Source organism: Crotalus tigris, unplaced genomic scaffold (genome assembly GCF_016545835.1).
Source record: "Crotalus tigris isolate CLP2741 ecotype Arizona unplaced genomic scaffold, ASM1654583v1 scf7180000019189.1338056, whole genome shotgun sequence".
Taxonomy (NCBI): Eukaryota; Metazoa; Chordata; class Lepidosauria; order Squamata; family Viperidae; genus Crotalus; species Crotalus tigris.
Genome location: NW_024097425.1, coordinates 44,813 through 68,251, shown reverse-complemented (window position 1 = coordinate 68,251; position 23,439 = coordinate 44,813). Strand labels below are relative to the sequence as shown.

At 42.4% G+C, this 23,439-nt stretch overlaps 1 protein-coding gene across 3 annotated transcripts in view; it reads right to left on the bottom strand.

Moving 5' to 3' along the window:
- Positions 1-2,736: 2,736 nt before the first annotated feature.
- GABBR1 (gamma-aminobutyric acid type B receptor subunit 1) overlaps positions 2,737-23,439 on the bottom strand; it is a 56,636-nt gene continuing 35,933 nt past the window's right edge. For all 3 annotated transcript variants that reach the window (XM_039360955.1, XM_039360956.1, XM_039360957.1), the window contains 11 exons: positions 22,317-22,380; positions 20,905-20,982; positions 19,719-19,869; positions 18,866-18,998; positions 13,965-14,081; positions 12,595-12,702; positions 9,030-9,123; positions 8,071-8,198; positions 6,636-6,764; positions 5,480-5,623; positions 2,737-4,618 (listed from right to left, as the gene is read on the bottom strand). In XM_039360955.1, coding sequence (XP_039216889.1) covers positions 4,373-4,618; positions 5,480-5,623; positions 6,636-6,764; positions 8,071-8,198; positions 9,030-9,123; positions 12,595-12,702; positions 13,965-14,081; positions 18,866-18,998; positions 19,719-19,869; positions 20,905-20,982; positions 22,317-22,380 — 1,392 coding nt within the window. In that variant the 3' untranslated portion in view covers positions 2,737-4,372. The remainder of the gene's footprint in view (positions 4,619-5,479; positions 5,624-6,635; positions 6,765-8,070; positions 8,199-9,029; positions 9,124-12,594; positions 12,703-13,964; positions 14,082-18,865; positions 18,999-19,718; positions 19,870-20,904; positions 20,983-22,316; positions 22,381-23,439) is intronic.

Genomic DNA, 23,439 nt, shown 5'->3' with positions numbered 1-23,439 from the left:
TACCCTGAACTTCTAAATCCTATACATCAGTGGCTTCCAACCTTTTCTATACCCCACTAGAACGCTTCTGATATATTCAAAAGTTCAAAATAACGGCAACAAATTATGCATATACTGTACACTATAATTTTAAAAGCCCAAGTTTTCACACCCACTGGAATATCGTCTTGCACCCCAGGGGGTGCAAGCATCTCCGGTTGGGAACCCCTGCTACATATAAATCTTCACTGAGATCCAGTTTGGCCTAGTGATTAAGGTGCCAGCCTAGAAATAAGGAGGTTGTGAGTTCTAATCCTCCCTTAGGCCTGAAAAAATGTCGGTGTCTTTGAGCCAGTCACTCTCACCCTAACCCACCTCACAGGGTTGTTGTTGGGAAAATAGGATTATTGACACCTTGAGTTATTTAACAATGTCATGAGTGATTTAACAATAATGAAAGGATAAAAATCTAATTAAAAAATACCTCGACCACTACAAACAGGAACTTCTAAGAGTCCTTTTTTGATGGGGAAGAAGCTCATTTTGGATAAGCAGGAAGTTGAGGTAATATGGGTAGGCTCCTGGTAGTTTCCAATCTATCTGGCTGCCCCCGATCTAAGGAGTTAAAATAATTTTCCAACTTCATTTAAATCTTACATTTAGCCTCTTACAGAGCTATGTCTATAGTGTATAAAAGAATGGACTGATTTCTAGTTATACTGAAGAACTGCCCTGGCGCACAGCGATCTCCATCAATCTCTACTATATTGCCATATTATTCCGTAGCTGTTTTAACTCCAGGAGCTGGGCATTATTAAATAAATGGTCATCTTTGCCTTAGGGCTACTGAGCTAATTCATCTGTTCATTTGTCGGCAGAGACTAAGGCTGTATTTTAAAAGAGGCTTTTCAGATTAGTCTAGCCCAGTGGTTCTCAACCTTTTTAATGCCGCGACCCCCCAACCGGTCATAAGTCGAGGACTACTCAACTGGTCGTAAGTCGAGGACTACTCAACTGGTGCAGCACCGTTTGCAGAATGGGACTTTTGGCGGGCTCAGCAGGACAGAGACAGCCTGGACAATTCCTATTGGCTTTTGAAAGCCAATAGAATTAAACTCTATTCAGGAGAGTCTATTCCATTGGCTTTCAAAAGCCGATAGAATAAAAGGGAGTAGCACAGCTGAGGAAAAGGGGAAAAAAATGGCGGACTGCGTTGTTTGGCGACCCCCGTGAAATGGTCGTTCAACCCCAAATGGGGTCCCGACCCACAGGTTGAGAACCACTGATTTAAATCTTACATTTAGCCTCTACAGAGCTATGTCTGTAGTGTATAAAAGAATGGACTGATTTCTAATTATACTGAAGAACTGTCCTGGCGCACAGCGATCTCCATCAGTCTCTACTATATTGCCATATTATTCCATAGCTGTTTTAACTCCAGGAGCTGGGCATTATTAAATAAATGATCATCTTTGCTTTAGGGTTACTGAGCTAATTCATCTGTTCATTTGTCGGCAGAGACTAAGGCTGTATTTTAAAAAAGGCTTTTCAGATTAGTCTAGCCACACTCCTTTGCTTCCTTGGCTCTGCTGCAGCAACAAAGCTAACACACAAGCATGCACACACCCTCTTCCAGTCAGGTATTAGTGGCATCGACCAGCTCTGCTTTTAAAGTAGTAACAATTTGGAAACAGTCCAAGTATACCTGCCTTTTCAAACAACTTGAGTTTTAAAAATCTGCAGTAGCAGCAGAGTTATGGTTGGCACTAACTGGCTATGTCTTTTAATTAACAAGTCCACCAGCAGTTTTTTTTTTCCCTTTAGGCTCTAATTTCTTACAAACTTACTTATAAGAGGACCCCAGTGAACTAGGTGAAACTTACTTCAGGTCCAAATGGCCTACCCGTCTCTCATTCCCAGAAAAAATGGATAATAGTCAAAGCTGGTCCAGGTTTATAAGCCAAATTATTTAGATGGTGCTAGATTAAGATGCTCTGGAGTAACATGCATTGACTACTATATAGGTAGTCCTTATGACCACAAAAGAGCCCCAAATTTCCATTGCTAAGTAAAGATAATTAAGTGAATTTGTCTCATTTTATGACCTTTTTGGCACAGTTGTTAAGTGAATCACTACAGTTTAAGTTAGTAACACATTAAGTGAATCAGGCTTTCTCATTGACATTGTCAGAAAGTTGCAAAAGTGGGTCACATGACCCTGGGACAGGCGTAGGCAACCTGGGCTCTTTTATGACTCGTGGACTTCAACTCCCAGAATTCCTGAGCCAACCATGCTGAGGGGAAAGGGAAAGGTTTCCAAGCTGAGCCATGCTGGCTCAGGAATTCTGGGAGTTGAAGTCCACAAGTCATAAAAGAGCCAAGGTTGCCTACCCCTGCCCTGGGACATTGCAACCATCATAAATACATGCCAGTTGCCAAGTGTTCCAATTTTGATCACTTGACCATGGGGACGCTGCAAGTGTGAAAAATGGTCATAAATCACTTTTTCAGTGCTGCTGTAACTTCAAATGGTCACCAAATGAATGGTTGTAAGTTGAGGGCTACCTTCATAAGAGAATGAATGGGTTGTACCTAGATATTGAGGGAGAAACATATATGGCACCAACAGTGCTTTCATGAAGAATTCCCTTTGCTCCATCCCTTGTTACTTTGGGTTAGGCTCATATTGCAGGAGGTAGAACAGCACCATAAGGTTGAAGACATTCATACCGTTCACAGATGACACACAGGCACTTGTTTCGTATGGTATAATTTTACTAAAGAACATCTGTATACAGGTGGAAAAGTCTGGCGGGCATCTGGGCTTCCCTCGCCATCATCCATCGCTTTCCATATCTGCTGGGACAATAAAGTGCTCCAAATGGGAAAGGCATGGAGAGGATCTGCATGCAGAGGTGCATACATTCGTCAGACTATGGGCCCCAGTTCCCTAATGTTCATCAGCAACCTAGTCAATCCTTATCTTCACTGTAGCTCTAGCACCCTACATTCCTTGTGTAGACGAACCAAGATGAAGGCAATAATGGCAATTAAATATGATCTAGAAATTCTCCATGGCCCATTGTCAACTGAAGGACACATTTCCAAGCATGAGCAGATGCTGCTGAGTAAAAACTGAAATATTCGTAGAAACAATTCCAAGCTAACATTCTCACATCAGGCAATGCCTGTCCCCTCATATCCAAGGAACGGTGCTTGCTTTCTTAAAGAACTCTGCTACAGATGGACAAGGCGGAATCTTGTGGTTAATTAATTACCACCTGGACAAGGAAGTCACCTGTTACGGTCCCTCTCCTGTCTCTAGCAATAGCCTAGATCTCTGAATAAGGGCTCCACCTTCACCTTTTGAATTTTTCCCTTTGGCTTTAAACCTTCACCTCCATCATTGCATCACTCTTCACCTTTATGTAGATGTGGCCCAGCTGGGACGCCACACGGTCCCATGATTGCACAGGAATGATGGCAGAGGTTAAAATGTGACATGGCTACGATGTGCGATACGGCTATCATCAGAGCCAGCCAGGTTGTGCATTTGTGTGGTTGCTTGTACCGGTAGCCAGAATTGGATCGGGAAATTAAGTTAAGTGCTTTTGATAATGAAACGTAATCAGTGCAATCCAATCCAACATCATGGAACTCTTTGGGGTTACATGAAACATTTTTTTTTTCATACCAAAATGCTTAGAAGACTCAACTATCTGCTGCAGGAAGACTGTGCTACAGACTGGCTTGGAACAAATAGACCCTTTTGCAAACAATCAGGTTGCAGCAAAAAGAGGGAAAAAAAATGTAAAGAAGACCCTTGCAAACTATGGTAGGACTATCAGTAACGCAATATAATTGCCACGTCACAACTCAACTGTACAAAAATTGACGTCCCTGTATGCTGTATCTACTGGTATCTGTATCTAGGTTAAGTTTACAGAGGAGCAAAAACTGCACCAGTTTCCAATGCTCCTTTCAGTCTGAATTTCTTCTTGCTCCCTCATATTCTTGCAAGCACCCATGGACACAGATGGGGAGTTTGGCTTTACAATGGCCACATTTCCAGTTCCTCCCTTCCCAAGTAGTAACATTTGAAGAGTAGTGAGATGTGTGTGTGTTGAGGGGTGGGGGAGTGTAGATGCGGGTGTCCCTGGGATTGCATACTTCTAAATTAAGTCTCCAGATTTTCCACTTATATTTCCAGGCTCCAGGGGAAACAGATGGACAGACACGAAGATATTTTACAAAGACTAGGGATTATGATTCCGTTTCCTTTCTTTTGGGAAAAAAAAACCTCCTTCCCAGCCGGCTGTACAGAGTCCCCACCCACCAGATGCCCCTTCCCAGCTGCCCCACTCTCCCTTTCTCCAGATGTCTGCAAGGTCCTTCACTTGTAGAGCAGGTGGACACGGCTCCCATCACAATTGTTGCGTCCCAGCTTGTCAGCCTGCTCAGCCACCAGGCAACGGACAAGTGGCAGGCTGGGCTGGTAAAGGTTGGGGCCAGTGGCTGCTGAAGCGGAAGCTGAGTTGTTGAAATGGTTGTCAGCCGCGCAGTTGGAGGAACGCCGCCGGGAACGGAGTTGCTGCCGTTCTTTCAGCTGCTGCTGGAGCTCCGAGACACGCTCTTCTTTCTGTCGGGGAGGAGGGAGGGAGGGGTCTATGAAGCAATGGGGCAACACCCTCCCCCAGCATCCTGGTGGAAGGGATGGATGTTGGCACAGGTTTTATTATGTGCCATCAAGTTGGTATTGAAGCTAAATGGTTTTCTCCGGGATCTGTCCCCAGTTTGTTCCTCTAGAATTTAGATACAGGAAGGAGGCAGCTGCAATCTTCCCCGCCCTAAAAACACCTCACCAGAACCAAAACTCAAGTCCAAGGAGGTTGACCAGCAATCAAAAGGCAGCTCAATTCTTATACTCGGTTCTGTGGACTGCTCAAATAGTGTATTCTAAGAAGGGGATGGAAGGATGCTCATGAGGAGTAAGCAATGTTGCGCCACATTCTTAGTCTTTATAGAAAGTGTGGCCAGTTTGCGCCTCCAGGGTTGCATTCCCCACCAATGATCACTGAAAATGCTCACCACGGAGCTTCCCACAATTCTGAGGAAACTGCCCTCCATCCCAAAAACATAGAAAGAAATCCCATGCCATCTCCCATCATGCTTTGCCCTCTGCCCTACAGGTTGTCTGTCTGGATCAGGGGTAGGCAACCTTGGCTCTTTCATGACTCGTGGACTTCAATTCCCAGAATTCCTGAGCCAGCCATGCTGAGGGGAAAGGGAGAGGTTTCCAAGCTGAGCCATGCTGGCTCAGGAATTCTGGAACTCCACGAGTCATAAAAGAGCCAAGGTTGCCTACCCCTGGTCTGGATCTATGAAAGTTCTCTACTGTGATTATTAAATTGTGCAGAAAATACAACTGAGAATGGAAGGAAGGACACCGGACTGATCATCACTCCCTGGCTGGGGAGGGCCAGATACATACGGTCCCCACCTCGGCAATGATCTTCTCCAATTCACGGTTCTCCTTCTCCAACATCCGTGATTTCTCCTCCTCGTTGTTGTTGGTGGAGGAGCCAGTTTTCATGGTGTCCTGCTGCTCAGACTGCCATTCTCCCCGGGTGATAAGACGCCGCATCTGAAACAGGAACCACACTTCTGCAGTTGTGGCTAGGAAAGGGCTGCGCAAGATAGCCAGAACAGGAAGACCAGATGTGCTTCTCAATTTTTTCAGCTCCCTTCCTGAGAAGGCCATTGTCTGGGATGCGCTAGACCAGACCTGGGCATTTTATGACCCCTGGGCCAAATCTGGCTCTTTGGATGTCCCTGTCCAGCCCACGTGAAGTCCATCGAAAATTTGAAGTCAAATGTAGGTGTACACCATGCACGCAATACAACTGAATTGCTTTTATTTTGAAGGCAACTATTTTTTTTTCAATTTATAGATGTGCGTGCATGTGTGCCTATGCACCTTCACGGTCCTTTTGATTTGGCCATCCACAATAATCCCAGTGTTAGGTGGCCCTTTGGGAAAATTAATTATCCAGTCCTGAGCTAAAGAATGACCTATGCCAGGGGTGTCAAACTCAATTTCATTGAGGGCTGCATCAGCATTGCGGTTGCCCTCGGGGGACCGGATGGGTATGGCCAGGGTGGGTGTAGACTAGTGAGTGGGCGTGGATGGAGTGGGTGTGGCCTATTGGGTGGGCGTGGCCAGCTTACATCATTCGCGTCAAGGGTGTCTGTGGGGGCCTGGGCAAGAGTGGGACAGATCTGAGGGTCTCTGGCAGAAGGGGGTGGGACCGGGGCAAGTGCCAAGGCATGGTCCATTTCTTCATTCCTCGCAAAGGGTGAGACCTCCCCAGCATGCACCCAGGGGGCGGGGTCAACACAGCAGGGGCTGGTTCCTCGCTGTTTTTAGATAGCCTTGTGGTGAATCCATTTCAGCATAGAAAGAGTGAATGCATTTCAGCATAGATGGCCACCACAAAATTGTACATTGGCTTCCGGCCAAGGCAGCGGGGGCCATTCCCTCACTGTTTCTAGGATGGCTTCGCAGGCCACATGAAACCATTTCATGGGCCGCATCCGGCCCCGGGCCTTGTGTTTGACATGTCTGACTTAAGCGATGTCAGAGGGGAAGTATTTACCTTGGGCACAAACAGCACAACCAGCGTGATATAAGAGGAGAAGACGATGGCAAGTGAGGCAAAGGCAAAGGCAGCATCCTGTTGACTGCTGAGGATCATGGTCACAGGGGCCGTGATAAGACATAACACCTATAAAAGGGAGAGGCTGCAGGCAGTTAGAGAGCTTACACCGGAAAGCACACCCAGGAAATCCTACAGCAGGATTTTACAACCTTGACCAACCTAAGGCGTGTGGACTTCAATTATCAGAATTCTCTAGCCGTTGTAGGAATTGTCAGGAAATTTGCTTCTAGCCTTCAAAGCTCACCCTGCCCCTATGGCCAAGGACAGATAATAACCTTGACATCATCCAACAGGATAGGCTGGCTTCGTGAAAGCAGATGGTTATTACTGCAACACTAAACACTGAGAAGCAAAGCTTTCTGACTGAGCTGCAGCCAGATGTTCAGAAGCTCCTCTCCCAAATTGTCCGCCCTACTGGGTAGACTACACCAGGAAATCAACTCTACAGGAAGGTTAAAACTACTTTTATTGAGATTGGCTATAATAGAATCGTCCAAGTCTGAATGTATCTCCTACTCCTTCTAAATGTACTATAAATTTAGAATTATACATTCTAAATATAAATTTGGTAAATATACTAAAATATATTTACCCTTGTAGTATGGCTGTATTATTATCCTTCTCACCTTTTTTAACTATCTTCTCTTATTGATATTATTATTATAATTTGTTGTTTTGCATATACACTGAGAGTCTATACACTGGAGATAAATTCCTTGTGTGTCTAATCACACTTGGCCAAATAAAGTAATTCTATTCTATTCTATTCTATTCTATTCTATTCTATTCTATTCTATTCTATTCTATTCTATTCTATTCTATTCTATTCTATTCTATTCTATTCCATTCCATTATTCTATTCTATTCTGTTCTATTATATTCCATTCTATTATTCTATTCTATTCCATGCCATGCCATGCCATGCCATGCCATTCCACTCCATTCTATTCCATTCCACTCCATTCCTCCCCACTCTATTCTATTCTTAAAGTATTTTTATAGTTCAGTGAATCTGCCACTTCCAAAGATTATCTAGACATCCTGAACTTAAAAAAAATGTTCTTCCTCTTGTTGCCTTGACAACAGAGCTTGCATATATGTGAAGACCATCTTCCTTCCTCTTTACAAAAAGAGATCTTACATGCAACCCCAATTGAGGCAAAGTAGCCCAAAACAAGACGACTGCATGACCAGTTAGAAGTGGCTGAATCCCCATTCTGATCCCTGCTAAGGCAGAAACGTTGGGCCAAACCTTGTTCCTTTTCTTTAGACTGAGGAGAAACGGAATACTCTTCCAATTACTTGTACATTGCTGTAACCAGAAGCTCAATTGGCAGAGATGATTGTCAATTATCTGAAACAAACCACTTACAGCCACGTTATAGATTGCCATGCCCACAGCCCGGTGGTCATTGATCTTCTCTGTGGAGACTCCCTTTGTCTCATAGGCCAGGAAGATGCCTAAAAGCAGCAGCAGTCCTTTGAAGCCATAGAAGATGCCTGTGGGGGAGGAAGGAATGTGAAGGTGGTGGAAGACAAAGATATCCCAATGGAAGGGTGGGTGTAGGGGGGAACAACCCTAGGAAGGGTGGCAGTAGATTCTGCCTCCCTTATTAACTCTTTCGCTCTTTGAGTAGTAGGAAGCTCACTTCTTTTATGAAACATTCAAGGAAGCTTATAAGAAAAAAACACACATAGTAATAAAGCAAGAATCAAAAAGAAAATTTAAAAACATCGATTTTAACAGGACTTTAAACCAGCCTCCCCACTCCTCCAAGGATTAAATCTCCCCAAACTTCCAGGTAGCCTAATTGCTGGTCATTGTAGTGAAAGTACCAGATGGAGGAAGGCTTGCCTAATCAATTTCAAAACAGTGTAAAAAAAAAAAAATAGCAACAATCATTGAGCACAAACCAAATGTAACAAGGTATGCAATTTATGCCCAGTATTCTTGGCAGAGCCACCTGGCTGTCTCCAGGATCCCACTCAATCCCAGTCTATGTCTCCATCCTTATCACCTACATTGTTTTTCAGCCCTTGAGCACTTTCTCCCCGGCTTCCCAAAACAATCCGTTTTATTTGGAATGGTAAAATACACGTGTGCAGAAGGAACCCCTGGGGAGACTGGGCAGTAGATAAGAAACCAAAAAGTATTTGGGACACCATGCTTCAGTCCAGAAGGCAGAAAAGTGACCAAGTTGTCCAGTTCTAAACTAAGGCAAGACTGGGCAGATTTACAAGGCTAGCCAAGGAAAGGAAAGGACACCGAAACCTCGGAATAAGCGGAAGTGGACTTGGGACAAACCCCCTTCTTTTCCTAGAGAGGCTCACCCAGCCAAGTATTCATCCTTTCCGAACTGCAGTGCTCCAGTTTGGGTAGGATCAGCACGTCAATGTCACTTTTCGGCTCCTCTTTGGTAAATTCCTTGGGGGGGGGGAGAGAGGATGAAGACATTGGAAGCAGAAGAGCCAAAGCAGATAATATACTGAATAAGGCAAGGTATGCTCTTAACTCTTTCTTAAGGCTGCACTATAAGGGTCAAGATGATTATAGATATATATACCTGTCTCAAGCACATACAGTATAAAGAATATAAAGAAGCATATATAAAGGAATACCTTAATCAAGGAAACACCAGGGAGAAAATCACACACCCCCTCAGCAATACTGGCAGGGCAAGCTATTGCATATAAAAAGAGAGCAAACCCCACTTCCTTCTAGCACTGATGAAGTTACCTTGTTGGGTAATAAAACACCTGCAAGAAAACAACCAAGCTTAGAGAGCACCAGGACTCCACAGTTCAATCCTGATATTCTCTTTTCTAAATAAGAGTATGGAAGAGGGTGAAACTGTCATTTAACAATAGCAATAGCATTTAGGCTTATATACCACCCCATGCTACTTTACAGCGCTCTCTGGGCAGTTGACAATGTAATATCAGGCACGGGAAATCAGGAGTCCAGGCAGTTCGGATGAATATAAAAGTTTATTGCAAGCTTAAGCGCTCTACAACAGGAGCGCTCAGCCCCTGCTTCGTGGACCAGTACCGGGTCGCGGCAAGCCAGCAACCGGTCTGCACAAACAAGCAAAGCCCCATCCGTGGGATGCAGGCAGTACACAAAACCACCCCCCCTCCGGTCCACGGAAAAATCTCTGTCCATGTTACCGGTCCCTGGTGCCCAAAAGGTCGGGGACCTCTGTTCTACAAGAATCTGTACTATTAAGTGTCAAAGCAAATTGGCGGTAGATGAGAGTCTTTGGAATTCAAGGTGGGTTGGACCTAGGTCTCTTGTGGGCGCAAAGGCACTCAAGACTAATGACTCATTTGATCCCTCCCTTGGGCTCAGCCTAGTCATCTCCTAGAGCAGTGATGGTGAACCTTTTAGAGATCGAGTGCACAAAAACCGCCCCCCACCCCTATCCCCGCTCCTCCCTGCCCGCTGGACCACCGACCACCTCCATGGCCTGCCACAGATCACCCAGGCAGCCCAGCAGCGCCATGGTGGCCCCACCCTCCACCCGCGCCCTGCAGCATCATCTGCGTTCAATGGGATCCCCATTGCCCGGCTACCATGTCCTTGGCTGCGCTGCTTCTCATGGGCCACGCCCGGGGACAACTCTCCTCCGGGGGGGGGGGCTCCTGGGAAGGAGGGGGCCATGAGAGGCGGGGCTGGGACGACGGTGCGTGTGCCCACAGAGAGGGCTCCGAGTGCTGCCTCTGGCCCGCATGCCATAGGTTCGCCACCACTGGCCTACAGTGAACATTATTTCCATATTACTCCCAACAATCTGGCTCCTCATTTTATCGACCTCGGAAGGATGGAAAACTGAGGCAACCTTGAGCCCTCTCAAGATCAAACTCCAGGTTGTGGGCTGAGTTTGCCTGCAATAGTGCACTCTAACCACTGTGCCAGTAGGCCTCCTAGTGGTGCATTTAAAGTGCAAAAAGGACACATGGATGATTTTTGTCTTGCGGCCATTTTCCTTGCTCTGCTTTTAAATTTCTTTTCTTAACTAATAACAACAGCCCAGCTGAAAAATAATCCTAAGTAAAATTCGGAAAGAAAGTTAGCAACATTTTCTCACACACACATGTACCTTTTATATCTTAAACTGCATATCTTTACATATCTTGCTTTATACGTAACTGGGGTAGCTTCAAGTTCAAAATTATAGGGCACCAGCTTTCATGTACAGTTAGGAAAAAAGGAATTTTCTAATAAGTTGGTTTTCTAGAAATATATGGCTTGCTGTATAGCATCCAGGCTCTCTGCAGGTGTGATGCAAAGGCACCTGTGAGATTGGATGGTTTCATCAACATGAGGAAATGGGTGTTGTGACATCACACTGCAAACGTCTGTCCCTTACGTATCTGCATGCAATATCATGATGAATGTTTAAAAGAGCAGAGCTTGCATTCATATTTCACAATGATCATTTTGTCATTTGCATCCCTTCCCCTTGTGATATACTATTAGGTCAGGGAGAAGGAACACTGAAGTTTTAGCCCCTTCCCAGAACCATAAGTTATGTTCAGTCAAAGAAGGAACCGACCCTGTGATAGGTCTTTAGATATATCCCAACTCACACTGGGAATCACAATTCAATTAAGATAGGAACAAAACTGCCAAGAGTGGAGAGGAAAGCAACAAGGGGGAAAAAACAATCTTCTCAACAGGTTGTTATAGGGAAGAGGAGAAGAAACTGCAGGGACATACCAAACAGGTGAGATGTAGGAGATGACCAGGCTAAACCCGAGGAAAGGGTCAACCGCATCATCTCCCACATGATATCTACAACTACAAATATACAGTAAAGGCCAGTAATTAGCAGGAGCTTGTAAAACTCAAGACTCTGAGGTTAATAAGGTGCGTTTACAGAGTTCACTTCTGCTTACAACTGTCTCTGTTGGCTGGGCCAGTAAGTATTGCTGCACAAAATTCCAAAAACTGAGTGAATTGGTTAAACCATTATTAAGGCAAGTATATGATGTGAATGCAGCCAGCACAGATTATTGGGGGGGGGGAGAAGAAAGACTCAAAAACACGAGGCAGTAAATGTATGGGAGATTATGGGGCAATGGTTTCAGGAAAGAAGCAGGGGAACTGGGTCACAGAGGAGAAATAGTGAGATAGGCATCCAAGAGAAGCAGACTTTTCTACAATACGCTGGGACAAACACTTGCTTTAGTTATGGCCCCCCAAGCCAACCCTGACTCCTGGTGACTGTATGGCCAAATCTATGCAGTTTTCTTGCAAAAACTTTCAGAGGAGATTTGCCATTGCCTTCTTCCTAGGGCAGAGAAAAAGTGACTGATCCAAAGTCACTCACTTTATTCCATGCCTAAGGCAGCAATAAAGAATTCTCAATTTCCTGGCTTCAAATTTAGTGCCGTTAAGCTTGACTGCAACTGTTGGCTTTTCTGTAAAAAAAAAAAAAAAAAAGAGTGGTCAATGGAATGAGAACCATCTCCAGTAACATGGGACTAGTAGTCCTCTCTGTGGTTCCTGAAAGACACCTTACAGGACCTCCAGCCTCTGATGAGGGATATTACAAATAACAACAACTGGGAGGCCACAAGGCCCCCCTCATTGATCTAATAAGAATGTGGAATCTTCTCTTGAAGAGGCTTTTAATAGGTAAGCACGTTTGATAAAGCAATACTTCATTGTGAAAAGATAGACTTTCTGGTTCAGGCTAACATAATTTTTGCCTGTTTAACTCACTACAACTTTGTGGGCTAATGATAGAAAGGCAGTCTTGTACCCTCCGTGGAATTTTTAAAAATTGTTGTTTCATACATCTTAGTACTAAAAGAACCAACAGCCGTTTGAACGAACTGGAATCCTTGAACCTATAGCTTGTTTTAAAATGATGCCACCTTAGGACGTTACCTCTGTTGTGCGTTTCAGGGGATTGACTATTTGCCAGATAGCCAAGATGACAAAATCAAGCCCAACCAGCAATCCAACGGTGGCATAGAGTTTCCAGGGTTCCAAAGTCTGCGGGGGAAAAAAGTAGAGAGAGAACTGGAGGCTAAACCCACTCAAAGGAACGGAATAGAATATATGCAATTTCATGAATACTGGAGGCTACAAATTCTAGCTGCCTGGGGATTCAGACCATGAATCCATCTAATCAACTATAATAATAATAATTGTTTACCCAATGTCTTTATCGTGTATTATTGGGTACTATGGAAACAATACACACCTATTTCACATGTTTCATTTTTCTGATTATGGGAACAACAGTTTTTTCCCCGAGCTGGTGCCTTCGTAGTTGGTCTTCAGACTCTCATAAGTCTGGGAATTGAAGTGAATGTTACCCGGAAGGCATCAGACTGAGGAAAGTTGAGAAAGTGTGGGAAACCCAAGACCTTGTATCAAAAGTTTAGTGGGAAAAGTGGGCTTAAAGTAATAAATAAGACAACCCGAAGATGTTCTGGGAGACAAGTTGTATGCAAATACATTCCCCCCCCAAAAAAATCCTGTTTTGTATTCAGAGAGGACTGGAGAAATCTATCCCAGTCACAACAATACCAGGTTGGATGGTTCAATGGTCTGATTTAATATAAGGCAGCCTTCTAAACATTCCTGCAGTGACAGTTCCTTGGGAAACTTATCAACATAAATGTAAGAAAACAACACTGTAAAGCAATAAATCAAAACAAAACAGCAAAGTTCAGCAGTGTTTCAACAAGAGGCTAAGGACACACACACAGAGGAAGAAAGCAAGGAACACGGCTAAGGAACACTGACAATTTATTTATTACGCCTTTTCTTTAGTATGGTTATAAGATCAAATTTGCTAATCCTCCCACCCCGAAAATGGTGTCCTCCCCTCCAAATCTGCAGCTAGTCATAAACTGTAGCAAAACTCAGATGTAAATACACTGGGTTAGATCTGGATGTTGCTAAGCTTTATGAACTTCTGTGTCAAACCCTTTCACCTAAGGACACACCCACCAGATATAAAAGATAAAGTAGGGAACTGTAATCTCGATCAACAATTATTTTAGTGGAACAAGGGTGTGGTATGATTTCAAGATTAAATTCCTGCGGAATAGAAAACGATGAACACCCTTGTAACTTTTGAGCAAATATTGCCAGTTCTGTCCTGGTGTGGCCTCAAGCCAACTCGGAATTGTTTCCAAGAATAATAGCCTTCAAAGGAAATACAAGGTACATCCAAATGCTTTCTCTGTACTACTCGCTTCATTTGAATGTTTCAGCCCAGAGTGATAACAAGACAAAACACAGACCTTCCGTCGTTCTTTTTTCTCTTCCTTTTTGGTGAAGACGGTATGTACCCACCAGATTTTGGTGAACATGCTGCCATAGCCAAGGCTAAAACCCAAACCCAAGAGCCAAAGCCGAGCCTGGAAGTGGGGTAGGGGAAAGAATAGTAAGAAAGCAGAACCATTTACTATCAGATTTGTCTAGTTCTAAAATCCATATTAAGTCAATAGCTTCCTTTAGATTCTGGCTGGCTGTGGAATTCTGAGAGTTGAAGTCCACATGCCTTAAAATTGTCAAGGTTGAGAAACACTGCTTTAGGATATCTCATCACAAAAGAATGTCAGAACTTCCGCAAAGCTCTTAATCAACCAAGAGAAGCTGGGACTTTCCCGAGAGGTATCTATAGTCTACCACAAAGAGATGATGAATTTTCTAACACTACAGGTAATTCCCAGCTTACAACAGTTCAACTAGTGACCATTTGCAGTTACGATGACTCTGAAAAAAGTGATTTATGACAGTTTTTCACACTTAAGACCATTGCAGCATCTCCATGGTCACGTGATCAAAATTCAGACGCTTGGCAACTGACTCATATTTACAATGGTATAGCAGTGTCCCAGGGTTATGGGCTCACCTTTTGAGACCTTTTGACAGGTAAAGTCAATACGGAATCCAGATTCACTTAACAACCATGTTACTAATTTAACAACTGCAGTGATTCACTTAACAGCTGTGGCAAGAAAAGTCACCAAACGGGGCAAAAATTCACTTAACCACTGTCTTGCTTAGCAACAGAAATTTTGGGCTCAATTCTCAATTGTGGTCATAGGTCAAGGACTACCTGGAGATAGAGACCGAGGACCACCTGAATTCTCTCTCATTTGAAAAATGTTATTAAACATTCAATCTTATTCAATGGCTTGCCTCCCAAACGTTGTGGTGCCAGATTGGACAGCCTCTTGTCTGAAATGATAAAGGGTCTCCTGCTTGAGCAAGGGGTTGGACTAGAAGACCTCCAAGGTCCCTTCTGACTTGGTTATTCTGTTATTTCAGAATTGAGGCCACCTAAATGGTGTCAATGATGTAATGGTTTAAAACAGGGGTGTCAAACTCAATTTCATCGAGGGCCATATCAGCTTTGCGGTTGCCCTTGGGGGGCTGGTTGGGTGCGGCCTACTGGGTGGGCATGGAGTGGGTGTGGCCTACTGGGTGGGCATGGATGGAGTGGGTGCGGCCTACTGGGTGGATGTGGATGGAGTGGGTGTGGCCTACTGGGTGGGCATGGCCAGCTCTACATCGTTCGCGTCAAGGATGCCTGTGGGGGCCTGGGCAGGAATGGGACAGATCTCTCTGGCAGAAGGGGGTGGGACCAGGGCAAGCGCCAAGGCATGGTCCATTTCTTCATTCCTCACAAAAGGTGACACCTCCCCAGCATGCACCCAGGGGTGGGGCCGACGCAGCAGGGGCTGGTTCCTTGCTGTTTACAGACAGCCTTGTGGAGCTAAGACTGAATGCGTTTCAGCATAGATGGCCACCACAAAATTGTACATTGGCTCCCGGCCAGCCTGGGCCAGGGCCAAGGCAGCGGGGGCCGTTCCCTCACTGTTTCCAGGATGGCTTTGTGGGCCACATGAAACCACTTTGCAGGCCGCATATGGCCTCCGGGCCTTGTGTTTGACATGTCTGGTTTAAAATATATAAAAGTAGCCCTTCTACTGGCAACTCAATTCAGCCGTGTTTCTTGGTTGCAATACTGCAGGTTAGAAATGCTATGATTGAAAATGTGCTGTGCTGCCTATTAAAGGTTTTTCCCAAATTGTGGGATGTTGTGACATTCATGCACAACAATCTGAAAACAGCCTTGGGTTTATATAGCACTGAGATTATGAGACTAGCATTCAACAGTCTTTCAAAAAATACTTTTAATGAAATTTGGTAAGTTCCACAAGCTGCCAACTGTGTCAGCTAAATGCCACAGTTTTCACTGAAGGTTGTGGCAAATCTTTTCATCAGCCAGGCAGCAGGGACAAGACTCCGCCCGTCGTGTCCAGTTGATGCTGCAGGGCGTGGGTAGAGGGCGTGGCCACCATGGCGCTGATGGGCCACCTGGGCGATCTATGTGGAGGTGGTGAGTGGCCCTGTAGGCGGGCGGGGCTGGGGCCAGGAGAGCGGGGCAGATTTTTGGGCACTCGGTCTCTAAAAGGTTCGCCATCACTGGAATAGACATAAAATAACATGAGAGAATCACTAGAATAAGATAAAAAAAGAAACTTATAAGTTAAGCCTTTTGCAGATGACCTGGTGTTAGTTTTGGAAGCTCTACTAGATGAGTTGAAACATTAATGGGAAAATTAAAGGTCTTTGGTATGCTAGCAGGTTTTAAGATTAATAGTCGAAAGACAAAGATGCTTACAAAAATATGAAAACAGAAGATCTAATAGAACTGATGGAGAAAACTGGTTTAAGATTTTTTAAAAAGTAAATACTTGGGTATTATGATGATGAATACAAATCAAATTATAATATGAATCATATTATTTTGAAATTATTATTTTAGTTATGGAATGAAATTAAAAAGGACATGTTAAGATGGAAGAAATTAAAATTGTCACTATTAGGGAAAATTTATTTGATAAAGATGTTTTACCCAGAGTGATGTTTTAAGAACTTATGTACTATTCAAGCAATGGTAAAAGATATGTTTAAATTTGTATGGCAAGGGAAAAAAATACAAGTTAAATATAAAGAGTTATAAGATGTAAAGGGCAGAGGAATATTGGGTTAACCTGACCTGAAATTGTATTTTGCAGTACATTTATGGTATTTTGATATCATAAAGTTAATGTGGATCTTAAAAGCCATTTTATTAGATGTGCCATTTTGAAAGCGTGGAATAAATATAACTGCAGATTGAGCACAAAAACACCTCTCAGCATAAAAAGCATTTTATAGAAGAGAAGCAGCAGACAAAGACAAATGATTACACTAAAGGAATTATTGAAAAATCATCAAGGGGAATAAAAAAATCAAATCAAGAGAGCAATTAGTGAGAGAGAAATAGTCATTATGTCAATGGTTTTCCCATTTACAGTCATCAGGAAGATTTAAAATGGATAAAAAGACTTATGATATGGGGCAAGATCAGACAGAATTCGAAATTAATTGTGTACCAGTGGTGAAGATGCAATTGCTAAAATGTATAAACTTTTGTTGAAATTTAAAACTGAAGAAAAACAAGTTAAACAATGCATGATAAAGTGGGCTAAGAACTTTGGTTATAACATAAAGATGAATCAATGGGAAAATACAAGGTTAAAGAGCTGAGATGTACATTAAGATCACTTTGAGAGCGGGCAACTAAATTTCATTTTTGATGTGTGCCGTTGTGCCCACAATAAAAAAATCTTATCTTATCTTGTCTTGTCTTGTCTTGTCTTCTTATCTTATCATATCATCTTATCTTATCTCTTATATCTTATCTTATCTTATAAACAGGAAGTTTTATAAAATGATATATTAGTGCTACCTGATGGCAGAAAAAAATATCTAGAATGTATAAGGGCAATTCAAATATGTGTTGAAATATGACCAACATGAATGGACTTGCTTGGCAGACATCTAAAAATGTTTAAAAAATAGGATTCACATGCACACCCTGATGCAGAGGGTTTTAAACATTAATATTCAATTGAAGCCAGAATTTTTCTTATTAGGATAAGGATAGATGGATAAATGGTTAGAAAAGAGCCATGGAAGATTATTTCAATGTATGATTACTGTGGCATGATTATTATATGCACAATGATGGAAAGAATCTGCACTATCCACTAGGGAAGAATAGTTGGTGAAATTGACAGAACTTGCTGAGATGGACAAATTGACTTCTTTGATTAGAGAAAGGTCATTATTGACGTACATCAATCACTGGAAATCTCTTATAGATTTTTTTGCTTGAGAAAGAAAATGACCTTGAGATTTATGGTTTTGATGCTTAGAAATAATAGATTATAGAAAGAATGAAATTATAATGAAATTGGAGAATGGTTTGATTAGGAGCATACATATAACTGCCAAGAGAAATATTGAAAGCCATTTTTTTAAAATATATGCTTTCTGGTTTTTCATTTTTCTTTTCTATATCTTCTTTTTCCTTTTCACATTTCTTTTTCACATTTACTTTGCTATTTATTTTTCTTTGAATCTATTTATTTTTATCTTTGTAAAATATCTTAATAAATATTATTTAAAAATATTTTTGCCTCTAATAATAACATCACTATGTATTTATCATATGGTGGGATGGAGGCCTTTGTTTAAAATAAAATGTTTACAACAGCAATACAGTATTGTCCACTGTAAAGACAGCATGTGGGGTGAGATACAGTATTTTCTTTATAAAACGCAATTCTGGTTGAGCAAAGGTTAGCTTCCTAACACCATCCCCACAAAATCTAGCACTGGCAGAGGAATTTATACTTTTGACTGCATACTAATACATTTAAATATTTAGGAACGTCTTAAAAATGTATTTTTTCACACAAAGAAGACCCTAGTTAGGGTATCTGTTCAACTTTGGGGGGGGTGTGATATGGGAGATATGATGATGCCTATTCCAGTTCTGAACCGTGTCCATTGGTTTCCATGGTAGCTCTCAATTCTAAAATGGAATTAGAAACAGGGAAGACTTCACTAAAGAAAAATTCAGAAATTGATCTTGGGTACATGGAGAACCACATGGTAACTGTGGTTCTCCAGAAACTACAAGATTGTAGCTCCTAGCATCATTTACCATTGGGTAAGTTGGTTAAGTTTGCTGGGAAATGTAGTTCAGTGGCATGTAGAGGCCTCAGGTTTCCTGCTCTTTGTTTAGCTATTAAACTACCAGGATGTCCTCTAAAGCTTTAAAGAAGCCACAATGTACCTGGCAAACAAAAGGGAAGAGGTCTCTGCTGATGTGAAGGCCATCCAACCCAAGTGGGAAGACAGCTGCCTGGGCCAGTGCACAGCCCACAGCTGTCATATTGTTGAGATATGGCTGTGAGTTTTGGATGTATCTGTAAAAAAAGAAGGGCAGTGTCAAGGTCCAAGCAGAATTTGGTATACAAAGAGTTTGAGCCACCAGCTCTCTGCTTCCAAATTACTATAAATCAAAATAAAGTATTATGGCTGAATGAACTAGACAAAATCCATTTTGACTAACCAATTTTAAAAGCAATCAGTTTCAATTTGATTTCAAAAAAATATTCTAATTTATGTTTTTGAATCATTGAATTGGATCCTGAAAGAGCCTTACCATGCTTAAGTGAAATAAACAAATGCTTAATCATTTTGATTGTTTTGGGTGAATACGCCCTTCAGCACCATCTAAGAAGCCACCTCATTTTGACTAAATATTCCCTGCTTCAGTTGACTCTAACATGGTACCTTTGTTCAGATTCTCAACTTGTACTGGCAGGGGACTCTGGGAATTGAAATCCCAACATAACTGGAAGTTGTCAGATTGGGGAACTGATAAGCATTAAAATGTGACAATATCTAGACTGCTATAGGTTCCTCACACTTGATCTGTCCTGATTGGCAATGGTTCTCCAGAGTTTCAAAATCCAGAAGTTGTTCTGGATATATTGGGAATGGGACTTCGAATGCAAAGTATGTCTTCTCCTATAGAACTACAAATTTTCACTTAGCAAAAGAAGCTGGATGTATTAAGTAGAATCACTTGTCAGTGAGATGAGCGGCATATAAAATTAATAAATAAATAAAGTATCACCCACCTGACATGCCCATTGTAGATGTTGAAGGCCAAGCAAATGATGGCCAACAGGATACCCAAACTTGAGAGCACCGAAACAGAAATGAAGAGCTTCTGGGAAAGGTATCTGAAGGTGATGATGACCTTAGTATAATCTGCTGGTGGGACACCACCTGCAGTGGAAGATATGGGAAGAAGAAAGGAATTCATATCACAGGCTTTTTCACCAGAAAGATCCACAAAGACTAACCACATCCAGGGATGTTTCCCTATGGTAACCTGAGAAGCTTAAAAGATGCATTGCCTGAGGCTAAGCAGTTCCTCCTGACTCAACCCATGCATGAAGCATTTCCCAAGGTGAGTCTCTTGGCAGACATGGAATGCTGAATTATGAAATTCACACAATACTTAAATTCGTATAAAAATGGTCATTAACCCACATGCATACAAAGAAGTGGAAACCTCTAAAATGTCTCATTTATCTGACCCCATTCCTACCATTTATAGTGTGATCCTTTGTCCATCACTGTGAAGAATATATTCTTTGCCTTAATTGTTCTTGAAATGAATCATTATCTGCTATAAGTCAGTATAGATGCTCCCAAGATGTCTACGCCTGGGATGAGAACATTTTTAGGCCTCAAGGGAATAACTAGACTGCTAGGTTTCATCTTTTCAAATCTAAATCCCATCTTTAGCTCAAATATGCACTGGGAGTTGATTCATAACTGTCTATCTGTTAAGTTCCTCACCCTACAATTTCACTATTAGTGATTCTGACTCACTTGTTAAATAGTCTCAGATAAATTGGAAAGAATTGAGTTGTATCTTTAAGTAACCTTAAATGTCTTATACTGATTTACTGTACTTGAGATGTTCTGTTGAAATGATCACTTGGCTATGTTACAGCAGCACAAAACGTGGAATGATTTCAAGATTTTGTCTCAATTTGTGACCTCAGAATAAAACTGTTGGAATTTGTTTTGTTTTGATCTTGGAACACTTGAAATCACCAGCTTCAGTTCAAAACAGTATTTTGGTGTTTACTTATATCCAAAATAGTCAAAACGCCATTGCTCGAAATGATTTTGTTTGAAGTTTGGAACAAAACAATGTTATTTTATTTGAAGTTCAGAACACTTAAAACACTTTGAGCTAAAAACATTTTGCACACTCCTACTCATAATGAACATCTTTCAGTCTCTTACCAATCCACTTGTCATTGTTATACCAGGAGAGGTTATCCTTGGTGCTGTCATAATAGCCAATCTTCTTATAGACACCATCTGTCGGCAGAGAAAAGAATTCTAGACAACAGAAGAATCAAGTAATGGATTTACTGAAAGACAGACTATTGGACCAGTTTTTAAACTGTCAGAATGCCGGAACTGAATCTTTAAAAAAATAGCAAGAGCATAGCCACACCTGATTGCCTTTTATAAAAGAAAATACGCTAAAATAAATCCTATATAATTATGCTGAATGGAACATTTCTACATAATTATACAGCATTTATTGTGAGGCGCTGATCATTGTAATGTTGAATAATTCCTTGCCCTTGGTGGGATATTATACAGCTTTGTGTAACATGACAAGAAATGGCATTGCTCCCAAGCACAGTTGTTTGATTCACAATCCATGGTACTGTTAAATGCAAGCCTTTGTTTTAGAGCATCTTCTCAGCAGTATATTTCTACCAGCTGTAATCTCAAAAAAAATGTAATAGGGAGGGAACAGGATTGCTAAGAGCAATAATTTCCTGGAAGCTGGTGACACACAACTGACTCTGCCGTTTCTCCACAAAATCCTCTAAACAGGATGTACAGCTGTGCTGCAGCAGAAGTCTATTTCAGGTGTGTTTGTCTGTGTATTGTGTCTATTTATTCAAAGGGTAGGATTTCTATAGAGTTGTGAAAAGTGCAGATATGAAGAACACAGAGAAAAAACATTTCCCCATCACTCTGAATAAAGGGGAAAAGTAAACCCCCGGTGACATAAATTATACTGCAGGGTTATTGGCACATACCCAATTAATAGCAAAGGAAGGGGGGGGAGGGGAGGAGGAGCAAAACGAATCCTGCAAATTAAAAGGCATTCAGTACAGGCCTCAATTTACAACCACAAGTGAGAAATTTGTTAAGTGAGTTTTGCCCCATTTTATGACTTTTCTTGTCAGAAGGTCGTAAAAAGGGATCACATCACACACACACACACACACACACACACACACACACACACACACACACACCGGGACACTGCAACCATCATACATATGACTCAGTTGCCTGGAATCTGAATTTTGATAACACGGCCCTGGGGATGCCGCCACGGCCCTAAGCGTGAAAAAATGGTCATAAGTCATTTTTTTTCAGTGCCGTTGAAACTTCAAATGGTCATTAAATGAACTGCTTTAAGTCAAGGACTACCTGTCCAAATAAAAATAAAAATCCAAAATGGAAATTACAGCATGCCTGTGTGCACTGGGGGGGGGGGGAAGAGGATTAAAAGGCAGAAATGATGTGAGTCTGATGTTTTGGCAACTGTTTCACGTGGCATGGGAGTCAGCTTGATGTGGCAACCTATGGGAAAACCCTTAGTGTGGAGCCTTCCGAGAACTCACCCTGAAGTTGCTCGATGAGGGTCCAGGCCATCCGAGAGCCACTGGCATCGAAGACCACATGTCCCTGGGGAGCGAAGGAAATCGTGTTAAGAGAAGATCCTCATGGTGGCAACCTGGTTTGGCTCTCTTGCCAGCGGTAATTGGGGCAGAGTCCCACATCCCAACAATAAGGGAAAGAACGACTGTTTTTCTCTGGTGGGGAAGAAGTTTCAGAGGAGAAACGTGGCAGTTATCATAGAAGGATGTGAAATCAAGAAGCTGAGTCAACTTGACTCTGGGTCGTACAGTTCCATTCAAGTGATATTTCTATCTTGTGTCTGAGTTCCAGAGCAAAGTTTCTGAGAATCTCGGTTTTCAAAAATATGGGACAAGTAGTTCGAGGAGTAAGTCATCGTTGTGAAGAAACATTGTACCTGAAAGTGTACATGTAAACTCAGTGAAAGGTCATGGACAAAGTAGTTTTTGTTCTGTAACCGAGAGACCTATCCTTGATTTACTGTCTTTCATGACCTTTTCCTTAGTATTATATGTCCTGTACTAATAAAAGGTAAAGGTAAACGTTTCCCATGTCCAATCGTATCTGACTCTAGGGGGCAGTGCTCCTCTCTACTTCTTAGCCAAGGAAGCCAATGTTGTCTGAAGAAGCTTCTGTGGTCATGTGGCCAGCATGACTATACGGCGAGGTGCACGGAACACTGTTACCTTCCCACTGAAGTGGTACCTATTTATCTACTTGCATTTTGCATACTTTTCAACTGCTAGGTTAGAGGAATGAAGGAAAGAACAAGAGTTCACTCCATCACACGGTACTTAGATCTCAAACTGCCAATCTTTTGGTCAACAAGTCCAGGGTCTTAATCACTAGGCCAGAGGTCCCTGACCTTTCCGGGCTTGAGGACCAGAGGAAAGGAGAGCAAGTTTAAAATTGGTGCCGCACACATGGGGCCACGCACACTGGCGCGGCACTAGTGGCTTCATTCACACATGCATGAACGGCTGCGCAAACCAACCGGGCTAGCGGCGCATGTGCGAATGGGCTGCGGACACTCGTCCTGCGCTAGCATCCCCATTCACACCTGCGCGCATGTGTCAATGCTGCAAATATTGTATATTCTTGCTTTTG